Genomic DNA, 18,184 nt, shown 5'->3' on the forward strand with positions numbered 1-18,184 from the left:
GTCGCAAGACCCGTGTATGATAGTTGGCTGCGTTGAAGAACGAAAGGAAACGGGAATCATGTCGAGGAGGAGATGGAAACACTTTATACACCTCGTCTCTCTCTCGCCGTTGCGCTATGCGGTGGATCGTGGAGCGTTTCGGCCGACTCAACCGACTCGGGGTCCTGAGTAGGACGGTAGTGGTCTCCTGACAGGCCGCCGTCGATCTGCCTACTCCTCATGGCGTGAGGACACTTCATGCCACCCTCCTCTGTGCAGCTCAGTAGGATTTGCCAACACATGATTTCACCAAAGAGGCAGGTATAAGGACAGCTTGACAGAGTTCTCAGCGCCGTTCGGGTCTGACCGCTCCACTTGCTTGCTGGTCGAGATGGAGGAGCTCCGAGTCATTGCGTCGGTTGGAGAGAAACCCACCACATCCACAGGCCTGGTAGGTTCAAGATCCCAGGCACTAGATCGGACGACCGTTGGGATGTTCATAAACGGCCGCTAATCCAAACGTAACGCCCGAGGTTGTATGTTGGCGGAGGCGGGTAAGCGCTAAAAGATACACTCCCACTTTTCAACATCGCCCTTTCTTAGCCACACCTTTCGGTCTCGCGCTACGGGCGGTTCGAGTCGCGACATACCCTACACGTGGGGAATGGCACTTCTAGGAGCAACACTACTGGCGCTGGTCGATACAGGTACCGAACTCTAAAGGGCACTCCGAGAAGTTCCAGAAGGAAAATGGAAGAAATCGAAAGACGGACGCGCCATCAACAGTCGACGACAGGCAACGCCATAGTGGAATACCGAGGGCTTGGCTACCCGTAACTATTCTTAGTGTTCTTTTTGGGCCTCTTGGCTCCGGCTAGGAATCCTTGGTGTGGTTCTCTGTAGGATGAAGGGTTCGCGCACAAGGAAGTATGGACCCATGGGACAAGTTTGCCCAGACTCGAAATCATTCCCTGCGCGCAGGGAGGTTCCTGGCAATCTGTTCCTTCAATCTTTACTCGTGGTGTTGGTGCTGTCTTCGAACAATATCATCCAGTCTAGCAGGCGCGTGGAAGAGGCGAAAGCGAATGCAGTTAACAAAATAAGCATAGCTGGGAAAGGTGGTGTCAGTAAGTACGCATGGCCGAATATGCCAAGGATTTCGGAATTGCATGCATGCGGCTCAGGAACCAGAATCAATATTGAGATGGGGGCCGGGGTTGCAAGGGAAAGGTTCTTGCTCTCGCAACGTTACTATCTCTTCGCAGTAATGGTATGTGGTGAGCAATAGTTCATGCCAGGTTCATGCATGTGGTCAGTTGACGGGTAACTTACCCCAGACCGGGTTCCTGACGGCTTACTAGAACAAGACGAAAGGTTTAAGCTCTGTGTCCCACTCCAGCTACTCAGCAGCCCCCATGCCTGCATTCGAGCTGACAGCCCCGGCCCCTGTCAATTAGGATGGCGGCACAGACGAGTCGGAATTCCGCCACAGCCGTCTACCAACTTTAGGAAAGTGATTGGCGGTAGCTGAGTGTAAGGCGTTGGGATCGGCAGCCGATCAGGGTCCTGCAAGACTTCGACGATGGGATCGACAGGCTTGGATATCGGGAGATCGGCATGGCCTAGGATCAATGGAATAATTTGGGGGCCTTGGCTGCCTTCTATAGTAGTCATGTCATAGCTGAAGCAAAGACTTGGTCCATTGAACTGACTTAGTCCCCCAAGAACTACTTTCGGATGACATGTTCTACTCTTGATTGGATTCGTAGCCAAAACGGAAGATTTGGCCCCTGCACAAAAAGAGTTGTCGCCGTCCGGATCCTGTCGGAAATTGGCCGGCATCCTTTTGATGGATGCGCCACGAACAAGGAAGTGGTAGGTTACACTCAAAATCCCTGACAGGAACCAACACGTGCATTGCCGTAATGGAAGATGATGTGTCGGAACAATTTTGCGACAGCGTAGGCAAGCAGATCCGGTCGGCCAACAATGACTAGAAGCGGCAATCGAAGATGTTGCAAGTCAGGTGAACCGATGAATATGTCCATATGTCCAAGATGATGAGGCCACATTCTCCTCATCTCTAATCCTCTACGCGTGGCCTTTTGGGGGTGGGCATATGCTCGCTCGTTACTGGAAACGTTACTCCTGCTGTCACTTGGACTTTTGGAGAGCGACACGGCTTGCCAACAGCTTGCACTAGTGATCAGACCCAATGACGTTTCCCAATCCGTTACAGGCTGCGCTTCTAAAGATCCGAAACGCTCCTGTCAGTTGGAAGTAGATAAGCTTACTGTCGTTGGGTTTAGTGTACCGTCCTAGCCACCCGCGCTTAAGAGGGTCCCGGCAGCCCACGATGGTGTCAAGCTTGGCCAAGCACCCGAGCTTAGCTGTCACTAAAGTAAGCACTAGTATAGTAGAAGCAAATCGAGGCTGTATCAAGTGCAGCCACTCATGGGGACGTGCACTGGGTATGCATGGTCTATGGTTTGACTACATCAACATTTGCATGCATTAGCGCTGGCAGCTGGTAAATCAGGTAACAACCGGCATGCTAAATTGCTGGCGGTCAAAGGTTTTCTCCTTAGTTGAAGCAGCAGCAGTAGTAGCAAATATGCTGAAAATATCATATTCTGGCTCCCTGGGAGTTCAAGAGTGAGCAGTGAACCCCCAATGGTACCTTGGAGTCAGCTGATGAATCATATGTGTTGATGCTGCAGTGATTTAATAATCATTTTCTTGAGATATGAAATGTGATATCACTGGTACTAGTGGCATATGAGGGGTTAGATGTGCGAGGCATCCGACCAAACCAGTGTTTGCAATGCCTAAGTGACAGCTTAGAGATGCAACTTTTATTCTTATGTTGCTGTGTTGACATGATCAGCTGACGTTCACCTGTATCTCCTTACTTTCCAGACGATGCCATAATAAGGCGTAGTTGCTTCGCCATGGTCGATTGGTATCCCTCCAAGCGGTGCCTTGAAGCTCTCTTTGCTTTACCATTTGTATCAAATCGTGCCCTGATACGTAAGTACCCCTGTTCATCAGGCGTCTTTGTGCCTGACATGAGAATATGTGTGTTGGAACGCAAATGTAACAGGGAGTTTCAAGGTGTACGTGATATCAAAAACTGGCTGCAAGCCGTTTGATACTCAGGCCAGTCCACTTGTTTGCTAATGAGAAGAAAGGGGAGAAAAGTATATGAAACGTAGTAGCCTGTTAAGCAATAATCAAACAATGAAAGACGCCAAAAAGCAATTCCACCTGACATGTGAGGTCACTAGGTGGCATTGTGTGGCAGTTCCAGTGCTGAAACAGTGTGTACCTGTTGTGTAGGTGCCCCAAAAACAAGGCAAACTTCTGTTTCCTAGGCATCAGAGCAACAGGTAAGACACATAAGTTCTAATATCTGCATTTTCCCACAAGCCGAGCAATCCCTCCACTGAAATCGTAACTTGATGGCCAGATGAAATACAACGAGTAGCTCTTGCAAACCCGAAAGGTCCCTCCACTGAAACCTGAACTCGAGGGTTCGAGCCGCCGAAGTGGTTTCTCGATCCTGGGATTTTCCGAAATCTCAGGTGCTCTTTTGCAGTTTTTTGACATATTTGCAGCTACTGTGGTTGACTTTACAGGTTTTACTACCAAATCAACTTGGTGATGCTCCTTTGGTGTTTTCGAACCATGACCTTGACAAAGTCACCTGACTGCCCCGGGCTTACCATTTCCATACTTGGCTGCCAATTGCATTGCATATCAAGTAAAAATAAAGCAGAACCCAGCGAAGTGGTTCTATTGCTACCGTCATCTTTACTCAATCAGACCCTGATCAACCATTCCAGCCGACACTCCACACCACCAGAAAGCAAACTATTTCTGTATAACATCATACCCATTCCAAATGGTGACGGTGTCTGTCCAGTACCAAGAATAGCACTCGGATATCTCGTACGCCGACCCCTGACGATCCCTTCTGAGTGGGTCCTGGCCATCTCCTTTTCCAGAAGCGCACAGCCCAACCGACCCTTCCCCTTTGGCTCCTGGCCAAAGCTGACCGGATAACAATTCGTAGCATTATCACGATGCATAAATCTACATAGACCAACCAACCTCAACGTGCTCATTCATACACATCTACATACGCACCAAGATCTACATGGATCAATGTTGATCCACGCGCATTGACGCCGTCGGTGGGAACAATGTCGCTTAAGTAACAGTGGGCCGGCCTTCCATCCGCAGACGGCGAGAGGAGAAAATCAATCTCAGGATGCGCGGCACAGCAGCACTGCCGCCTCCAACACCTGCTGCTGCATCCAACTGCTTTCCGTCGCGACGTTGGTCAAGGACGAAAGTCAAGTCATTCGTTTGAAACTTATCTTCGACATTTTTCATTCTCTGTCTTCAGCTCGCTATTGAAGACGTCCGCTCTTTTCTCCACCTTGTCGTCGTCGCCACTCACCGCTGCTTTCGCGCCCACGAAGTGCATACCTATCAGCTCCTCCCTCACCTGAACTACGCCAATATCTCGTATTCAGCATCGATACAGGAGGATTACCATGGCGCCCGTGCAGTTCGCGGCATTTGCAGCCGGAAGCCTTGTCGCTCCCATGCCAAGTTACGAAGCGAAAAGGAGCAGCAACCCCTGCTACACCGCCTCCGGTCGCCCGGAGACGCGGAGATGCCCAGTCCTGCAACCCCGCGACGACCTGGTCCCCGAACAGCCCGAGCACTCGCAAAACAGCGCGTCCGTGGCGGGCGCCATCGTCGGCGTCATCTTGGTCGGGCTGGCGCTGATCGCGCTCGTCATGACCGTGTTCTGGAAGTGCCGGGTGGCGCGGTGGAAGCGGCTCGAGGCCCGGTACGGGTACGGCAGCTACGAGGATGACTCCATGCTCGCGCCCATCAACGCGGGCGGCAAGCAGAAGCCCCTGCCGACCGTGCCGGACTCGCAGATCCTCAGCGCCGTGCCGTCCGTTCACAACGCCGGGCCCGAGAGGGAGGCTTCGCGGCCGGTGGCGAGTCACTACTACGCTTAAGCGATGATGAGGGTTAGGTCAGGTGATGGGACTTGCTCGCAGCCTCTTCGGAGGCTTGTATCAATACATTTCAAGGGATGACTAATTGCGGTTCATAGAGAATGTTATTATATTTCATTAGGCTCCATCGAAGCAGCTAAGACATCTTTCTTTTTGACGTCAACATTTGCCTCCACATTCCGGAGCCGCACACGTAATTAAACTGCATTATTTCAATCCAAAAAGCCATCGCTCGCTGTTCACATTACCACATCTCAAAAGCAATGTGCTTTCTTTACATAACCACCATGACCGCCTCGCTGTCCGGCACCTCCACGCTCGCGACGCCGCCCGAGACGGTGACCGTTTCGACCACCTGCCCGTTGCCCTGGGTGTAGTGCCCCTCGCCCCCGTCGATCTTCTTGCTCCACTGCTCGCCCGCCCACGTGACGTTGTGCTGCTCGCCGCCATAATCAAAACCCATGGCGGCGGCGCCGAGGTCCGCGTGCAGGCGCTGCACGCGCACCGACTCGACGTCGTCGCCGACGGGGATCTTGAAGGTCTCGGACCCGCGCCTCGCGCCGTTCTCGGCGGCCGCGGTCCCGTTGTACAGGTGCATGTTGATGAGCGCGACGCGCTCGAGGAGGCCGCTGCTGTAGACGGCGTACGCGCTCATGTGCGGGTTCGAGTCCGTGTCGAGGTCGAGCTCCTGGATGGTGACGTTCTCCTCGGCGTCGACGACGTGAGCGTCCTGCTTGCGCTTCTCGTTAAAGACCGAAAAGGGGCTGCTGTTGCCGCCATCGCTGCCGCCATCGCTGCCACCAGTGACACCACTGCCACTGCTACCATCTTCGCTGCCCAGACCGTAATCGTCGCCGCTGTCGTCGTTATCCCCACCGATCCCCGCGCCGGCGCCCCCGCTCGTCGGCCGGAGGAAGTCGGCGACCATCATGGCGGCCGCGAAGGGCGCGCGCCTGCGGGCCCGGGTTGCGGAGGCCCGCGGTGTGGTCGGGGGTCCAGAGGACGTGGTTGGCGACGGGGCGGCCGCCCATGTGGTTGACGCGGGCGACGCCGCGGGCGGCGTTGGCCAGACTGAAGTCGACGAGCCACAGGGCGAAGCCGAAGCCAGACACGAAGGTGTTGATGGGGCTCGCGAGCACCGCCGCCGTCTCCGAGATCATGTAGGGAATGCCCTCGCCCACCGAGGCGCGCAGGGACGGCATGTATTGGGTGTCGAGGCGGTGGGTGATGGCTTTGTGGCTGAGCATGAGTTCTGTTGTGGGGGTGATGGTGGTTAGCATGTTGGTTAGGCTCGTGCGGGAGAAGGAAAATAGGGGGTGAACGGCTCATGGGTGGTAAGTAGTATTAAAGCCGGTGAGTGAATGGGGTGGTTCTTACTTTGCATGGTGGCATCGTCCCACGGTTGCGTGGTGTCGATCTGGTACAGATGCTCGGCGGTCGCCTTGATGAGCCCGTTCTTGTTCATGCCTTGCTTGAGGATATCGGATCTATGATGGGTGTCAGCCGAAATCTCCTCGAGATCATTCGTTAAAGGGGTCATAAGGATGTTAAACTAAATACTTACACGTCGTACTGGCTGACCGGCTGCTTCGCGTTGTTGCCAGCCTCGAAGATCTTGCGGTCATCGCCCTCGAGCTTCAGCTCATCGAGCACAATCTGCTCGATCTCCAGGGTATCCCGGACATACTTGGCCGGGTCGGACGTGTAGAACTCGGGCTCGTTGCCGAGCGCGATGGCGTCAATCTTGCTCTTCCACTCGCTGCCGACGGGCCCGACGCGAGCCTCCCACGCGCGGCGCACAAACTCGCGCACGAGCGTCTCGTTGACGTTGGGCCCCAGCGGCGCCTGGATCGTCATGCGCGCGTCCGGGTACGCCTTGTAGCCCTCGAAGAAGCCCGGGCCGATCTTGTAGGAGGCCGCGGAGCCCGTGGGGCACTCGCCCGCGATGCAGGTCTTGACGTGGTCGTCCTGGTTCGGGTCGAAGACGAACTCGTCGCCGCTCGTGCCGCCGATGCGCACGACGGGCGGCACGCTCATGCGCTTCGCGAGCGCGGACACCAGGTTGTTGGAGAAGGCGTTGTTGTAGTTGTTCATGAAGGAGGACTCGACGTTCAGGCCGAGGAAGTCGGCCGGCACCGTCGCGGCGCCCGTCGGGGACGTGCTGGCGATCGGGAGGGTCTTGGCCGCGGCGGCGCCGGAACCGCCGCTGCTGCTACCGCTGCGCTTTTGGTGGAGGTGGTGGTGGTGGTTGCTGCCGAGGCCAGCGCTGGGTCGGGCCCCGACGCTGCCGCCCAGGAGAGCCAGGGAAAGGAGTGTAGAAGTTGGATGCATTATTAGTTAAGATTTTTCGGGGCTCTCTGGAACGGGGTGTTGTAAATGAGCGACTAAGAGCATGAGAGAGCTCGAGAAAGGACCAGAAAGTGCAGTTGCGGCAGCGGGAAGCGGCTTGCTTTATAGGGGCATTACTTATTGAATCAAGGCCAATAGTAGAGATCGTGTACGTAATATGCCGTATTACCGTATGCAACCGTACTCACCATCCGTATGGATCTCTGTCGTCTACTAGCGCGGGATCTACTGGTCGACGACACCACTCTTACAAGGCTGACATATCTATCCCCCTTTCAGCCCCACGCGGCACTTGCGACTCCTGACGGTGTCGATCATCTGCCTAGACGGCCCGTATCTGACCAAAAGTTAGCCATGGGGGTTCTCCCTCGCACGACATATCCAGCATCACGAATCACAATCAAATTCAGTTCGCAGAGCCCAAAGAGGAAAGTCGAGGTGTGCATTCCTTATATCAGCCCGGTAGGGATAGAGGTTGGTCTAAGACACGCACCCCCGGCGCCGTCGGATGTTTTTCATCTTAAATGATTGGATGCCTTGTGGGACGGGCGCGCATCCGATTGGCACGGTAGGTCTGGGCCGAGAGCGTACTTGTATGCAAGGGACGGGAAACAAGGTACGATGCATAACGCACTAGCCGGTTATGTCATTTCTAATGTGACGGCATCTGCCCCGAATGTCCAGGGGAATACCTGTTGGCAGTGCTGGCCTGGCTTAGAGTCGCAGATCAAGTGGTTCTATAAGTGGTTCCCAGGCCCAGAGGAAATTTCCGCCTTGGCCAACCGGACCCGCGGGGCAGCGGAGTTGAGGAGCCGACCATCGAGACCATGAGGCAATATTGCCAAGTGCACTGTTCAATAGACTCGTCAGCTCCTCAGGTCAGCTCCTCAGGTAAGCTCCTCTGGTCAGCTCCTGACTTGATGAGACCCTGAATATCTTGGTTTAGTAGCACAAAATAGCTCGAGGCATTGCTGCTCAGGTGGGCTCGAACATCGCAATCCCCTCCTGTTTACAACATGAAGAGCCGGTGTTCAGCTAAACACCCGACTAACCAAATCTAGCACCAACAGTTGTGAATCGATATCTGACCAACACTTGCAAAAGAACAACTCAATTTTGTGGCCGTCATCAAATTCCCTGAATCATCCCGGGGTAATGGTGGTTGTTTTAGGAAGTTGTCTCGCATCTTGTCAACGGCTCTCCACTGCCTCCCCTCCCCTCCCGTTCCCCCGTTCCCCTTCCCCGTCCTCCCCTTTTCCCCCAACGCCTCAGTTCTTCTTTCTCAGCGCGCCCCCATCCACCGTCAGCTCCTCCCCCGTGACGAACCCCGCATTAACCAAGTAATCGACCGCCTGCGCGATATCCCGCGGCCTCCCCGCGCGGTTGGCCGGGTGATCCGCCACGTCCTTCCCATTGACCTGCGCGGCCCACCCGCGCCCGGCCTCGTCGCCGTCGCGGCACTCGTGCGCCGCCTTGATGCGGCCCGGCGCCACCAGGTTCACCCGGATCCCCCACCGTGACAGCGAGACGGCCATGCTGTGCATCAGCCCCAGTTGCCCGGCTTTCGTGGCCGCGTACCCCTCCTGGTTCGCGTCGCTCTGGTGCGCCCGGAACGAGCCGATGTGGATGATGCACGGCCCCGCCGCCGAGCCGACGTTGGCCGCGACCGCATCCGCGCCGTCGAGGGAGTCGACGATCTCGTCGCGCTTCATGAAGGGCAGGCAGGCCTGCGACGCGACAAAGGGCGCCGTCAGGTTCGTCTCGACGTACGCCCGCCACTCGGCCAGCGTGTCCGGGTCCTCCATGGTCTTGCTGTCGCGCCACTGCGGCGTCGCGATGCCGCCGTTGTTGATGAGCACGTCGATGCGGCCGCCGAAGAAGAGGGCCGCCTGCTTTATCGCTTGGCGGATCGCCTCCGGGTCCCGCAGGTCGCACACGGCGTACGCGACGCGCTCGGAGTGGTGCTGCAGGTGCACGTCGGCGCAGTACTTCAGCTCGTCCTCTTGGATGTCCAGCAGGAAGACGCGGTCGCCTTTGTCGAGGAAGTGGCGCGACAGGCTGCGGCCGATGCCGCGGGCGGCGCCCGAGACGATGACGTTGCGATGCTGTTCACCCATCGTGGGCGGCACTGTATTGTAGGGATGGGTAAGTGTCTTGCAAGAGCGCCGGTAAGGAGTCGATTATGTTGAGAAGACGCATGTTCGCTTTGGATCGCTGCCATCAAATATTCTTCCAGATTTTCATGTGGTCACCATGACGTCGTGTGTCTTATTTGCAGGCCCCCCCAGATCAGAAACACGCCTTGCGCAGCCAATCAGATGCTTTCGAGTTTAAATAGGTCTCCGAGTTCTCATGGGAGGCGATTACTGGCGTTTATGTGTCATTGTGCATGGATACGTAGGTATGCACCGCTGTTAGACTTTGCGGCTCGGAGTCTTCTGCCCTATCGCACATTGGCTATCGCACCTGGGATTGACAGCTTCTTTACTTGATTGGCTTTGTGGGTTTATTTTTGAATGTTCCATGCAGCCAAGCCCCCGAGCAATCACCCAATCAGCTAGCCGCTTTATATAAGGCTATTTGTTCTAGACCAAAGGATCGGCAGATATATCAGAGACGACGACTCCCGACCGCGCTACTGTGGTTCTTTGTTCACATGTTTCTAGTCTTAATAGTAAACCAGACCTGATTAACCCCATTCCACTCCGAATACAATGCTCAGGGTAGCGAAAGCTAACCCATGCGTAGAAGGCCTTGAGCCCCAAGCCACCCCTGACGCTATCTCAAGTACCGATACCAGTGGAAGCTCCCAAGGTAGTGTTTAGCCAACCATCCAACAAGCAGTGAGATGCCCTCCCGCTATCCACCTTGCACTCTAGGACGAGTGAAGATCATGCTGCTTTGAGCCCAGTACAGTCGGAGCACTATCATATATGTTTATGTGTGTGTTAAGTTTGGTCTGTTTTAAGTCATTTGCTTCTACTGGCCTGCAGGTATGAGTCGGGTGGCAAAAAAGATTCAAGAAAACAAAAGTAGTAAAAAAGAAATAAAAGAATAAAAAAAAAAAAAAGAGAGAGAGAGAGATAGAGAGAGAAAAGGCAAAGAATAAGAAGCTTAATAGCATGCCCGAGTTAACTTCCATGATAGGGACCTGCTTCACAGCCTTGGCTCAAAAGCTTGGATGGAAGCCGGACTCCGGGACCTTATTTCAAAATGAAGAAATATCTAAGAATACGCAGTGGGAAATAGACACCTAAAAAATGAAACAAGGAGGGGCGAAACCCAGTAGTTATAACAACACTTTACCAATTGCAAAGGGATATTGGCTTACAGAACGTATATTCTTTCATTGCTATATAGATATATCCTATCTATACACAAACACATGTCTTTCGTTGTGGTTTTATCGTGGGCACACCCCACCCGTCATCCCATCGGAAACACTGCCAAGTATACAGCCCGACAGTCAGACTTTCACCTCTGGAGGAAAATCGTGCGCTTATTTGCCGGCACGGTAGTTTTTCCAGTAGCTGTTCATGCGAGCGTTCTGCCCGGCGGTGAACTCCTCGTAGCAGGTGTCGTAGGTATAGTCCATGTAGTTGTGGATGGGGTCGACGCCACCACCGGGGCAACTATACGCGAGTTAGTCAAAACCATCTTTTCATAATGTTGAAAATGAGCGAGTCAGGGGAAGAAACAACGTACGTGTCACGGCCAGTAGGGCAGCCGGACGCCGCGCTGGCCTCGGGCGGGGTGTCGGAGACGTAGTCGCCCTGGCCGCTGCAGCCGCCCTGGAAGGTGTGGTACAGGCCGAACCAGTGGCCCGCCTCGTGCACCGAGGTCAGGCCCAGGTTGAAGTTGGTCAGGGAGCCGCCGGGGACGGAGCCCGAGGCCACGACGACGCCGTCCAGGTAGAAGTTGGACTCGCCCGGGCCCGACTCGTCGGGGAAGGTGGCGTAGCCCAGGATGCTGCCCATGTCCTTGACCAGGTACAGGTTCAGGTCGGCGTACTGGCGAACGAAAGTGTAAGTGACAAGGTTTTGAAAAAAAAGGGGTGTTTGTTATTCTCATAAAGCACTTACGTTGCCCTTGCGGAGAGCCTTCTTCATGGGCGCCTCGGCGGAGCCGTAGGCGTTGGTAGCCCAGTTGCTGTTGACGGTGAAGTCCGTGCCGGCCAGGGTGAACTGGTATCCGTACGGGGCGTAGGCCTTGTTCATGGCCGAGATCTGGGCCGTGACGGAAGAGGTCTAAGACAAAACACGATTAGCGTTTAGTTTGTCACGAAGAAGCACACACCAAATCGAAAACTTACAGCGAGGTAGCCACCGCTGGCAGACTGCGAAGAGGCGACGACGTGGACGTAGACCTTGACGGTGGTCGTGGCGGCGGCCCGGAAGGACTCGTTGCCGGTCAGAGCGAGAGCAGCCTCCTCGGTGGCGAACTGCTTCGACATCTCGATGTGGGCATCGGTAGGGTCGTGGGTACCGCAGGCGCGGACGATGTCCTCGGCGATGGCGCCGGTCGCCGCGAGGGCACCGAGAGCGAAGGTAAGGAACTGCATCGTGGAACGAAGGGAGTTGTATACACAAAACGAGTGGTTGGAGTAATTATATAGAACGGGCTATTCTATACAAGAACAGATACAGCTCCTTAGTAGTGTGCTTGACCGGGTGGCTACTGCTGACTGGACACTGAGTATAGCCCAAGAGTAGGGCGAACTGCTTGGCTCTTTATAGAACATCGGACGAACTCATATCTTGAATCCATCTCGTGTTGACATGTCGAACTGCTGACACGAGGTTGCATCTTGATCGGTATGCTGGCCGGAAGAGGAAGGTTTGATTGCCGTGCTGTGGCTTAGGGCCGGGAGCTAGAATCGAGGGCCCCTGTCTTCGGAGGCTCTAGTCAAGGCCAGGTCTAGGGCAAGTGGCCGAACTTCCTCATACGTGCGGGAGCACAGCATGTCGACAAACTAGATGGGTGGCTGTTATTGGATGCTGTGGCATTGTGGCAGCAAACGAAATCTCCGCAGGCCAGGTTTGCCTTGGTCACCGGGTGCCATTGCATGATTCGGGGCGGGAATAGTGCGAACTCGGCACACACACCCAAGAATCCCAGCAGCTGCCTGTGGATGATGTCGTGCTCAGGGCAGGCAGTGTCTTGCGAAGTAGGCGAGGAACGAACAAACAAACAGGGGTGGCAGATCTGGCGTGCGTCGTCCAGTCGGATGTGGAAGATAAGCTCAGCTGCGGGCTCTTTCTCGGAGACCGGAGATGGCGGCGGCAAGCGCCTGTCGTTTCATTGGGCCGTATCAGGGACAGCAGGGACAGCAGGAACAGCCCCTCCCCGCGAAGAAGGAAGCATGAGGCATGAGGCCACTGCTTGGGTGATGCCTGTCGAGGACCGTCTGTGCCTTATCTTCAGGCTCGGCTTTATGCAGTCTTGGCGCGTGCCTGCCGGAGTGGAGTGTGGGGTTTGGGCGCTTCTTACTCGCCCGTGAGCCGCTTGGCACTCGCGAAAGTGGTCAAGTCCCTTATCACTACCGACCAAAGTGGCATGTGCGTTTTTCGTGTAGAAGCTTAATACCTACCAGTCCGGGAAGGTGGAATCGTCGTCTATCTCCTCCCTCAAATGTCCTAGCATGCATGCTGTAAAAGAGGAGACCGGCGGTGTTAACACTGCTGATGTGATGACTGACTGTCTTCCGGCCGATTGCGCTTCGTCCGACAACTGCGTATTGAGTTCAGTCAGCTGGAGGTCAGCACTGCACAACCAGACGACCACTACGGCCGCTACGCGTGCAGCGTGCTTAAGCTTAATGTTCCTGTGTGCCTAAGCCTTGTAAGCCTCTCCACGCGCCCTATCCTCGCTGAAAATGCCCCTCAACACCAGAAAGCCATCGCAAATTCTCAGAGTTGACACTCCAACACGCAGGCATTATCAGCAGCGCTGATCGGGTTGGCATGCGCAAGCGAAATGCAACGTCAATCAAGAACACAGAGTCGCAATGGACTTTTAAGGTTAAATAAGTCCTCTGGGCGCCGAGGCGTTCAATCAATTTGATGGGAATGGGGGCCCATGCGAACTGGCAGGTACGTACCTCGCCAGCTGTCAAGTACCTGGCACGGTCAGGCGTGGGGGAAACATTCGATCGGAGGTCACAACAACTTGACTCGATCAATTCAGGTAGGTAACGAGCTGCAACACCAACGAAGTACCGAATCTATAAGGCTTCTGTCCCAAGAGCCCAGCGTGTATTCCTACTTAAATTTCTATTAACTCGCCCTTCAATTACCATGTGACAGATTCCCCATTTTGAATGGCCACTTTTTCCCCATTCTCCCGCCTCCCGCCCGAGCTTCGCGCCAAGTAGACCCCAAAGATCTGCAGTGAACATACACCTCTGTTACCAGTTGTACCAAGAGCCATTTAATACAAGTTACGATCGTGTTGAGCGAGGTACTTCCGCTTTGATCCGGTATGCATCGAGCTACGACCAGCAATATGCGCCAGGAGCACCACCGAGCTTGCAAAAGAGGTCGAAGTTGCCACTGTCGATGCAGCAAAGGGAGCTTGAGCACTGAGTTTTGATTACTGCAGGTTAGCTCGCGGTTTTCCAGGTCTACATGCGTTAGGAGTTACTCGTGAGGGCACTTACTTGGTGATGCTGATCTCCGTGGTACTGCTTGTTCCAACTGCAAGCTATGCTCTCGCCTGCCAGCTTTGTGCCGCAGCCTTGCGCGGTGAGATCGTTCCACTGGGGACCGGTGCCGGAAGGATCCTGACACTTGCAGTTGCAGCCCGCGAGAACGCTGGTGATGTCATCGTGATAGGTAACTCGTTTCTGTAATATTGCTTGAACTCATGAGAGTGCCTACCTGGTAGAGCCCAGTACAACGGTGAAAAGAGCCAACTTCATTTTGTTGTGAGATCTGCTTGTTCGTGGTCCAGAATGAAATTTAATAAGGTATGTTTGTTCTTCACTTGCATCAAGTTTGCGAAGTGAATTGAATCACTGCAGCGACTGGGATACTAATATATACGCAGTCGAAGGTTAATCTATTTTTATTTTATGATCAGCTAACACTTTACAATGAAGTCATTCGCGCGTGGCGCAGGCTATAGTATTACGGCATACCACACCACTCCGTTGGGGATGTCTTGGCATAGGGGAGGGGTGGCGTGCAAAGCCAATTATTTTTACATAACTCGGCAGTGCTTTTCACGATAGTCTATTTTCGGATGCAACAGAGCCTCGGCCTTGTCTAGAGCATTCTGTGGCGCGATGGGAAAGTTAGCCAGCCACCCAATCAGCACGTTCACATTTTCTTTTCTCCAAAGTGTCGAACTAGCATTGCAAAGGGCCCAGAGCTAGCCACGATCATCACATATCTCATGGGGCCGGGGCAGGGAGGTGTTCCTGCAACCGTGGAGAGAAAGGCCACTGTCACATATTTGATATGAGAGTCATCAAGGCGATTTCCGACACGAAACGCTCAGGGCACCGAGGTCCAGTTCATGCCAGAATTGGTTGAGTTTACATGTAGCTACAGCTCCTGAATAACATGATTGATATGGAAATTCTCATATTCCTAACCTCACTGCTTCTGAGGGAAATCAGTGCTTTTGACAACCTCTTCCCAGTTCCGGCATGTTTCCAGCACCGTTTCACACTTGCCCTTGATCCTACTCCACCCATCAGTCCCAAGAGGCACCCGCAGCGGTACTTCCTTCCCGGCCGCGACTCCCGTGCCGTTAACAAGGTCGATCATGATGCTGACCGCCTTATCAGGGTCTCCAGGCTCCTTTCCCAACTGGCTCTCTATGCCGGCCCGGACAGCGGCGTTGTACTCGGCAAAGTCCGGGTTACGAGTCGGTACGTAGTTGATGTTGCCAAACGCTTGTGTCCGGAAGTACCCAGGTTCGATAATCAGCACCTTGATCCCTGGCGCGAATGTGGCTAGTTCCAAGCTCAAACATTCGACCGCGGCTGAGAGTTGAGTCAGTACAGGACTGAGAGATAAGGAGACGTTGATATATATAGCACTTACCTTCTAGTGCATGTTTGGTGGCGCAGTAGCCGGTCGCCGTAGGATCTGCATACATGCCTGCCTGAGAGCTCATGTAGAGAAGTGTACCTGTGCCCCTCGCGCGGAACTTGGGAAGCAGAGCCCTGGTGATATTCAGAGGACCGTGGAAATTGGTCTTGAAAATGTCTTCGATTTACTGCTGTCTGAAGGAGACCCGATCCATGAGCCCCGAAGATTGGAAAAGAGGGAGAAATCCTGGGTATGTCGATGCACCTACTTGAGTTCCTCGAAGAGGCCCGTCACGATGTAGCCGGCATTGTTCACCACGACGTCGATGCCGTTCGGGTATATGTCCCAGGCCTCCGCCATGATGGCCTCGATCTTGTCGACGGGAGCGGCGACGTCCAGGTCCAGGATCGTCGCGCCGGTGGCCTCGAGGTGGGCCAGTTTGACTTTGGCGTTGCGCCCGGTGGCGATGACGTTGTCGCCCGACGCGCGCAGCTTCCGGACGAAGAGCTCGCCGAAGCCGCTGGAGCAGCCCGTGATGAGCCAGGTCTTCTTCGTTTCGCCCATGCTGAGTTTGATGGAACCTGCGTGTCGTACAATATGTAGAAAGGGGGTTGTGCTCTTCAGTGTCCAGTGAGATTGGAGAAGGCTTGTCGCAGAAGCAGCATTCGAGGGTGCCAACCACCAAGCACACCGGAGCCTCAACCGGAGGATAGAAAATGCGGTCCAGGTCTGAATGCGGCGCAGCGCTAAGACATGGTATCTTGGCTCGTCTCGGTGAAAATATAATTGGCACGGAATATCATAGAAGAGGGGCGGCTAAGAGCAATCGCCGATAGCTGCTCAGGTATGGGAATGCGATTGGCTGATTTGCTAGACTTGGCGCTTACGAGAGAAAAGTCCCTAGTTATCATTATGTACATACATGCTGTAGCCAGCATAAGCAATCCTTTAATGGAGACTGGAAGCCTGTGAGCGAAAGCAATAAGGTCAGGTGTTTGACAGTGTCCAGGATTGTCCCGATGGTATAACAGGATGAGAGCACCTTGAAAGAGAACACTATCGGAGCTCAGATATACACACACACGTATATATACACCTTACATTTCCCCTTCTACACTTGGGGCTAGATAAGCAATTCATCCATCTTGTTCACACACTCTCTACGCCTTCCAATGCTCCACGATAAACATCTGCTCAGTCGTGGCTTGTTCATTTTGGGCTTTGGTGCAGGGAACCTCATTTACGCAGAAATATATAAACAGAACCATAATTTATTCAGTTCTGGCGTTGCAGAATATGTCCTCGGTACAATATGATTATATAGATGCTGTATACTGCAATTCTTCCTATTTAGCTCCATCCTCTGACGCTCGGTTCCATCGTGCGGGAGAACTCCAATTCGCAAGCATGTCCGCGCTCTCGCTCAAGGCCATTTGCATCGACGAAAGCGTGTTGGGGGAAAAGAAGACGAATCTGGGCCCCCGTCCAGGCTCCTGCTTGGGGTCCAGCGGGAGCGAGTCCTTCCGAAGGTGCTCCTGGGTGAGTTTCTGGTCCATGTAGACGGTATGCAGCTCGAGCTCCTCGATGCCCTTCTGGATCGCCTGGGCGCCGGCGTGCTGGAGGGCGTGGTAGCGCTCGACGAGGTGCGCCGCGCTCTCGCGCTGGTGCGGGCGGAGCGCGTCGGCGAGCCGTTGCAGCTTGAAGATGGCCGTCTCGAGCTCGGCGTGGGCGCGCCCGACGCCGCTCCGCTCAAAGTCCAGCACGCTCGTCATGGCGTGCATGAACCAGCCCGGGAAGGTGTCGCGGTACTTCTTGTGGCGGTGCGGCGACGTCTGCGTCCAGGCGACGCCGTGGACGGTCCGGAGGAAGGGGATCAGCTCGTCCTCGAGGAGCGCCAGCAGCAGTGGCAGCGTCACGCCGCCGCACTCCTCGCTTTCGGGGCGCTGCAAGCAGACGTCGAGTTGGCTGTACGGGACCACGATGGCGTTCAGGAACTCCAGCAGGTTCCAGGCGGCCTCTTTCGCCACCCAGTCTTGTTTTCTCTCCAGCTGGGTCGCGAAGACGTGTCCGCTGACGAAATCCCCTTCGTACGATTCCAAGGTTAATCTTACAAGCTCTCTGCCATGGTCGGAGAGCGTATCATTCAGAAATGCGAAACGCTTGTGGAAACGGTCGGTGAGCTCGTCGCCAAACTTGGTCGCCCTTCCGTAAACCGTCTCGTCCACCACGAGGGTGCGGAGTCTAGCCGATATCTCGGCTAGCCTCTTGAGGACGTACCAGGACTTGTTGTTCTCCTCCGGATCGCCTACGATTTGTCCAGTCTTGTCGCTCACGTCGTACGTTTCAAGGGGATGCCCCCGGTCTTGTCGATAATCTCCATCACCCCTAGGATCTGCGGCACCGTGCGGCCCATCAAGACGTCCACGATCTCGACCAGACCCTCCAGTGGGCGACTATAGTGAAGGTTGTTGTCAGAGTCGCCGTTGGAATAGCCGTGACAGACAGAGAAGTCGTGGATGAGGCGGACATAGTCCCGCACCACAAGCGGGACAGACTTCACCACGGACCACTCCTGCACCTGGGGCTGGACGTCGCTAGCACTGGCCGTGGCGAGAATTGGCTGGATAAAGACGAGAAAAAGAGTCACATGGGGCCATATTCTGGCCATTGGGTTCTGGAACATAGTTTAATGTTTATCGTTACTGTGTGTTTCACTTGTCGTCGTAGAGAAACTTTCTTCTCATATACCCGGGACGTTTGCGTTGCTAATACCGT

At 54.6% G+C, this 18,184-nt stretch overlaps 7 protein-coding genes across 7 annotated transcripts; 1 reads left to right on the forward strand and 6 right to left on the reverse strand.

Annotated features, from left to right (window-relative positions):
- Positions 1–4,541: 4,541 nt before the first annotated feature.
- PG997_010155 (uncharacterized protein) lies at positions 4,542–5,021 on the forward strand (the record flags this gene model as incomplete). Its single annotated transcript, XM_066814470.1, has 1 exon — positions 4,542–5,021. The coding sequence occupies one exon, from the start codon at positions 4,542–4,544 to the stop codon at positions 5,019–5,021; it is 480 nt and encodes a 159-aa protein (XP_066666432.1).
- Positions 5,022–5,295: 274 nt separating this feature from the next.
- On the reverse strand, positions 5,296–7,352 carry PG997_010156 (glycoside hydrolase family 79 protein; the record flags this gene model as incomplete). The annotated part of the gene is made up of 4 exons (XM_066814471.1): positions 5,296–5,833; positions 5,898–6,273; positions 6,399–6,508; positions 6,586–7,352. The coding sequence occupies 4 exons, from the start codon at positions 7,350–7,352 to the stop codon at positions 5,296–5,298; spliced, it is 1,791 nt and encodes a 596-aa protein (XP_066666433.1).
- A 1,286-nt stretch (positions 7,353–8,638) lies between these two features.
- Positions 8,639–9,487, reverse strand: PG997_010157 (short chain alcohol dehydrogenase; the record flags this gene model as incomplete). Its single annotated transcript, XM_066814472.1, has 1 exon — positions 8,639–9,487. One exon carries the CDS (start codon positions 9,485–9,487, stop codon positions 8,639–8,641), a length of 849 nt encoding a protein of 282 aa, XP_066666434.1.
- A 1,382-nt stretch (positions 9,488–10,869) lies between these two features.
- PG997_010158 (uncharacterized protein) lies at positions 10,870–11,931 on the reverse strand (the record flags this gene model as incomplete). Its single annotated transcript, XM_066814473.1, has 4 exons — positions 10,870–11,002; positions 11,076–11,380; positions 11,453–11,617; positions 11,683–11,931. 4 exons carry the CDS (start codon positions 11,929–11,931, stop codon positions 10,870–10,872), a joined length of 852 nt encoding a protein of 283 aa, XP_066666435.1.
- A 1,929-nt stretch (positions 11,932–13,860) lies between these two features.
- On the reverse strand, positions 13,861–14,289 carry PG997_010159 (uncharacterized protein; the record flags this gene model as incomplete). The annotated part of the gene is made up of 3 exons (XM_066814474.1): positions 13,861–13,950; positions 14,029–14,182; positions 14,249–14,289. 3 exons carry the CDS (start codon positions 14,287–14,289, stop codon positions 13,861–13,863), a joined length of 285 nt encoding a protein of 94 aa, XP_066666436.1.
- Positions 14,290–14,968: 679 nt separating this feature from the next.
- On the reverse strand, positions 14,969–15,973 carry PG997_010160 (uncharacterized protein; the record flags this gene model as incomplete). The annotated part of the gene is made up of 3 exons (XM_066814475.1): positions 14,969–15,360; positions 15,422–15,543; positions 15,678–15,973. The coding sequence occupies 3 exons, from the start codon at positions 15,971–15,973 to the stop codon at positions 14,969–14,971; spliced, it is 810 nt and encodes a 269-aa protein (XP_066666437.1).
- Positions 15,974–16,755: 782 nt separating this feature from the next.
- PG997_010161 (uncharacterized protein) lies at positions 16,756–18,077 on the reverse strand (the record flags this gene model as incomplete). The annotated part of the gene is made up of 2 exons (XM_066814476.1): positions 16,756–17,714; positions 17,750–18,077. The coding sequence occupies 2 exons, from the start codon at positions 18,075–18,077 to the stop codon at positions 16,756–16,758; spliced, it is 1,287 nt and encodes a 428-aa protein (XP_066666438.1).
- Positions 18,078–18,184: the final 107 nt, after the last annotated feature.

The sequence above is a fragment of the Apiospora hydei genome (assembly GCF_038363865.1).
Source record: "Apiospora hydei strain CBS 114990 chromosome Unknown utg000007l_segment0_segment0, whole genome shotgun sequence".
NCBI lineage: Eukaryota > Fungi > Ascomycota > Sordariomycetes > Amphisphaeriales > Apiosporaceae > Apiospora > Apiospora hydei.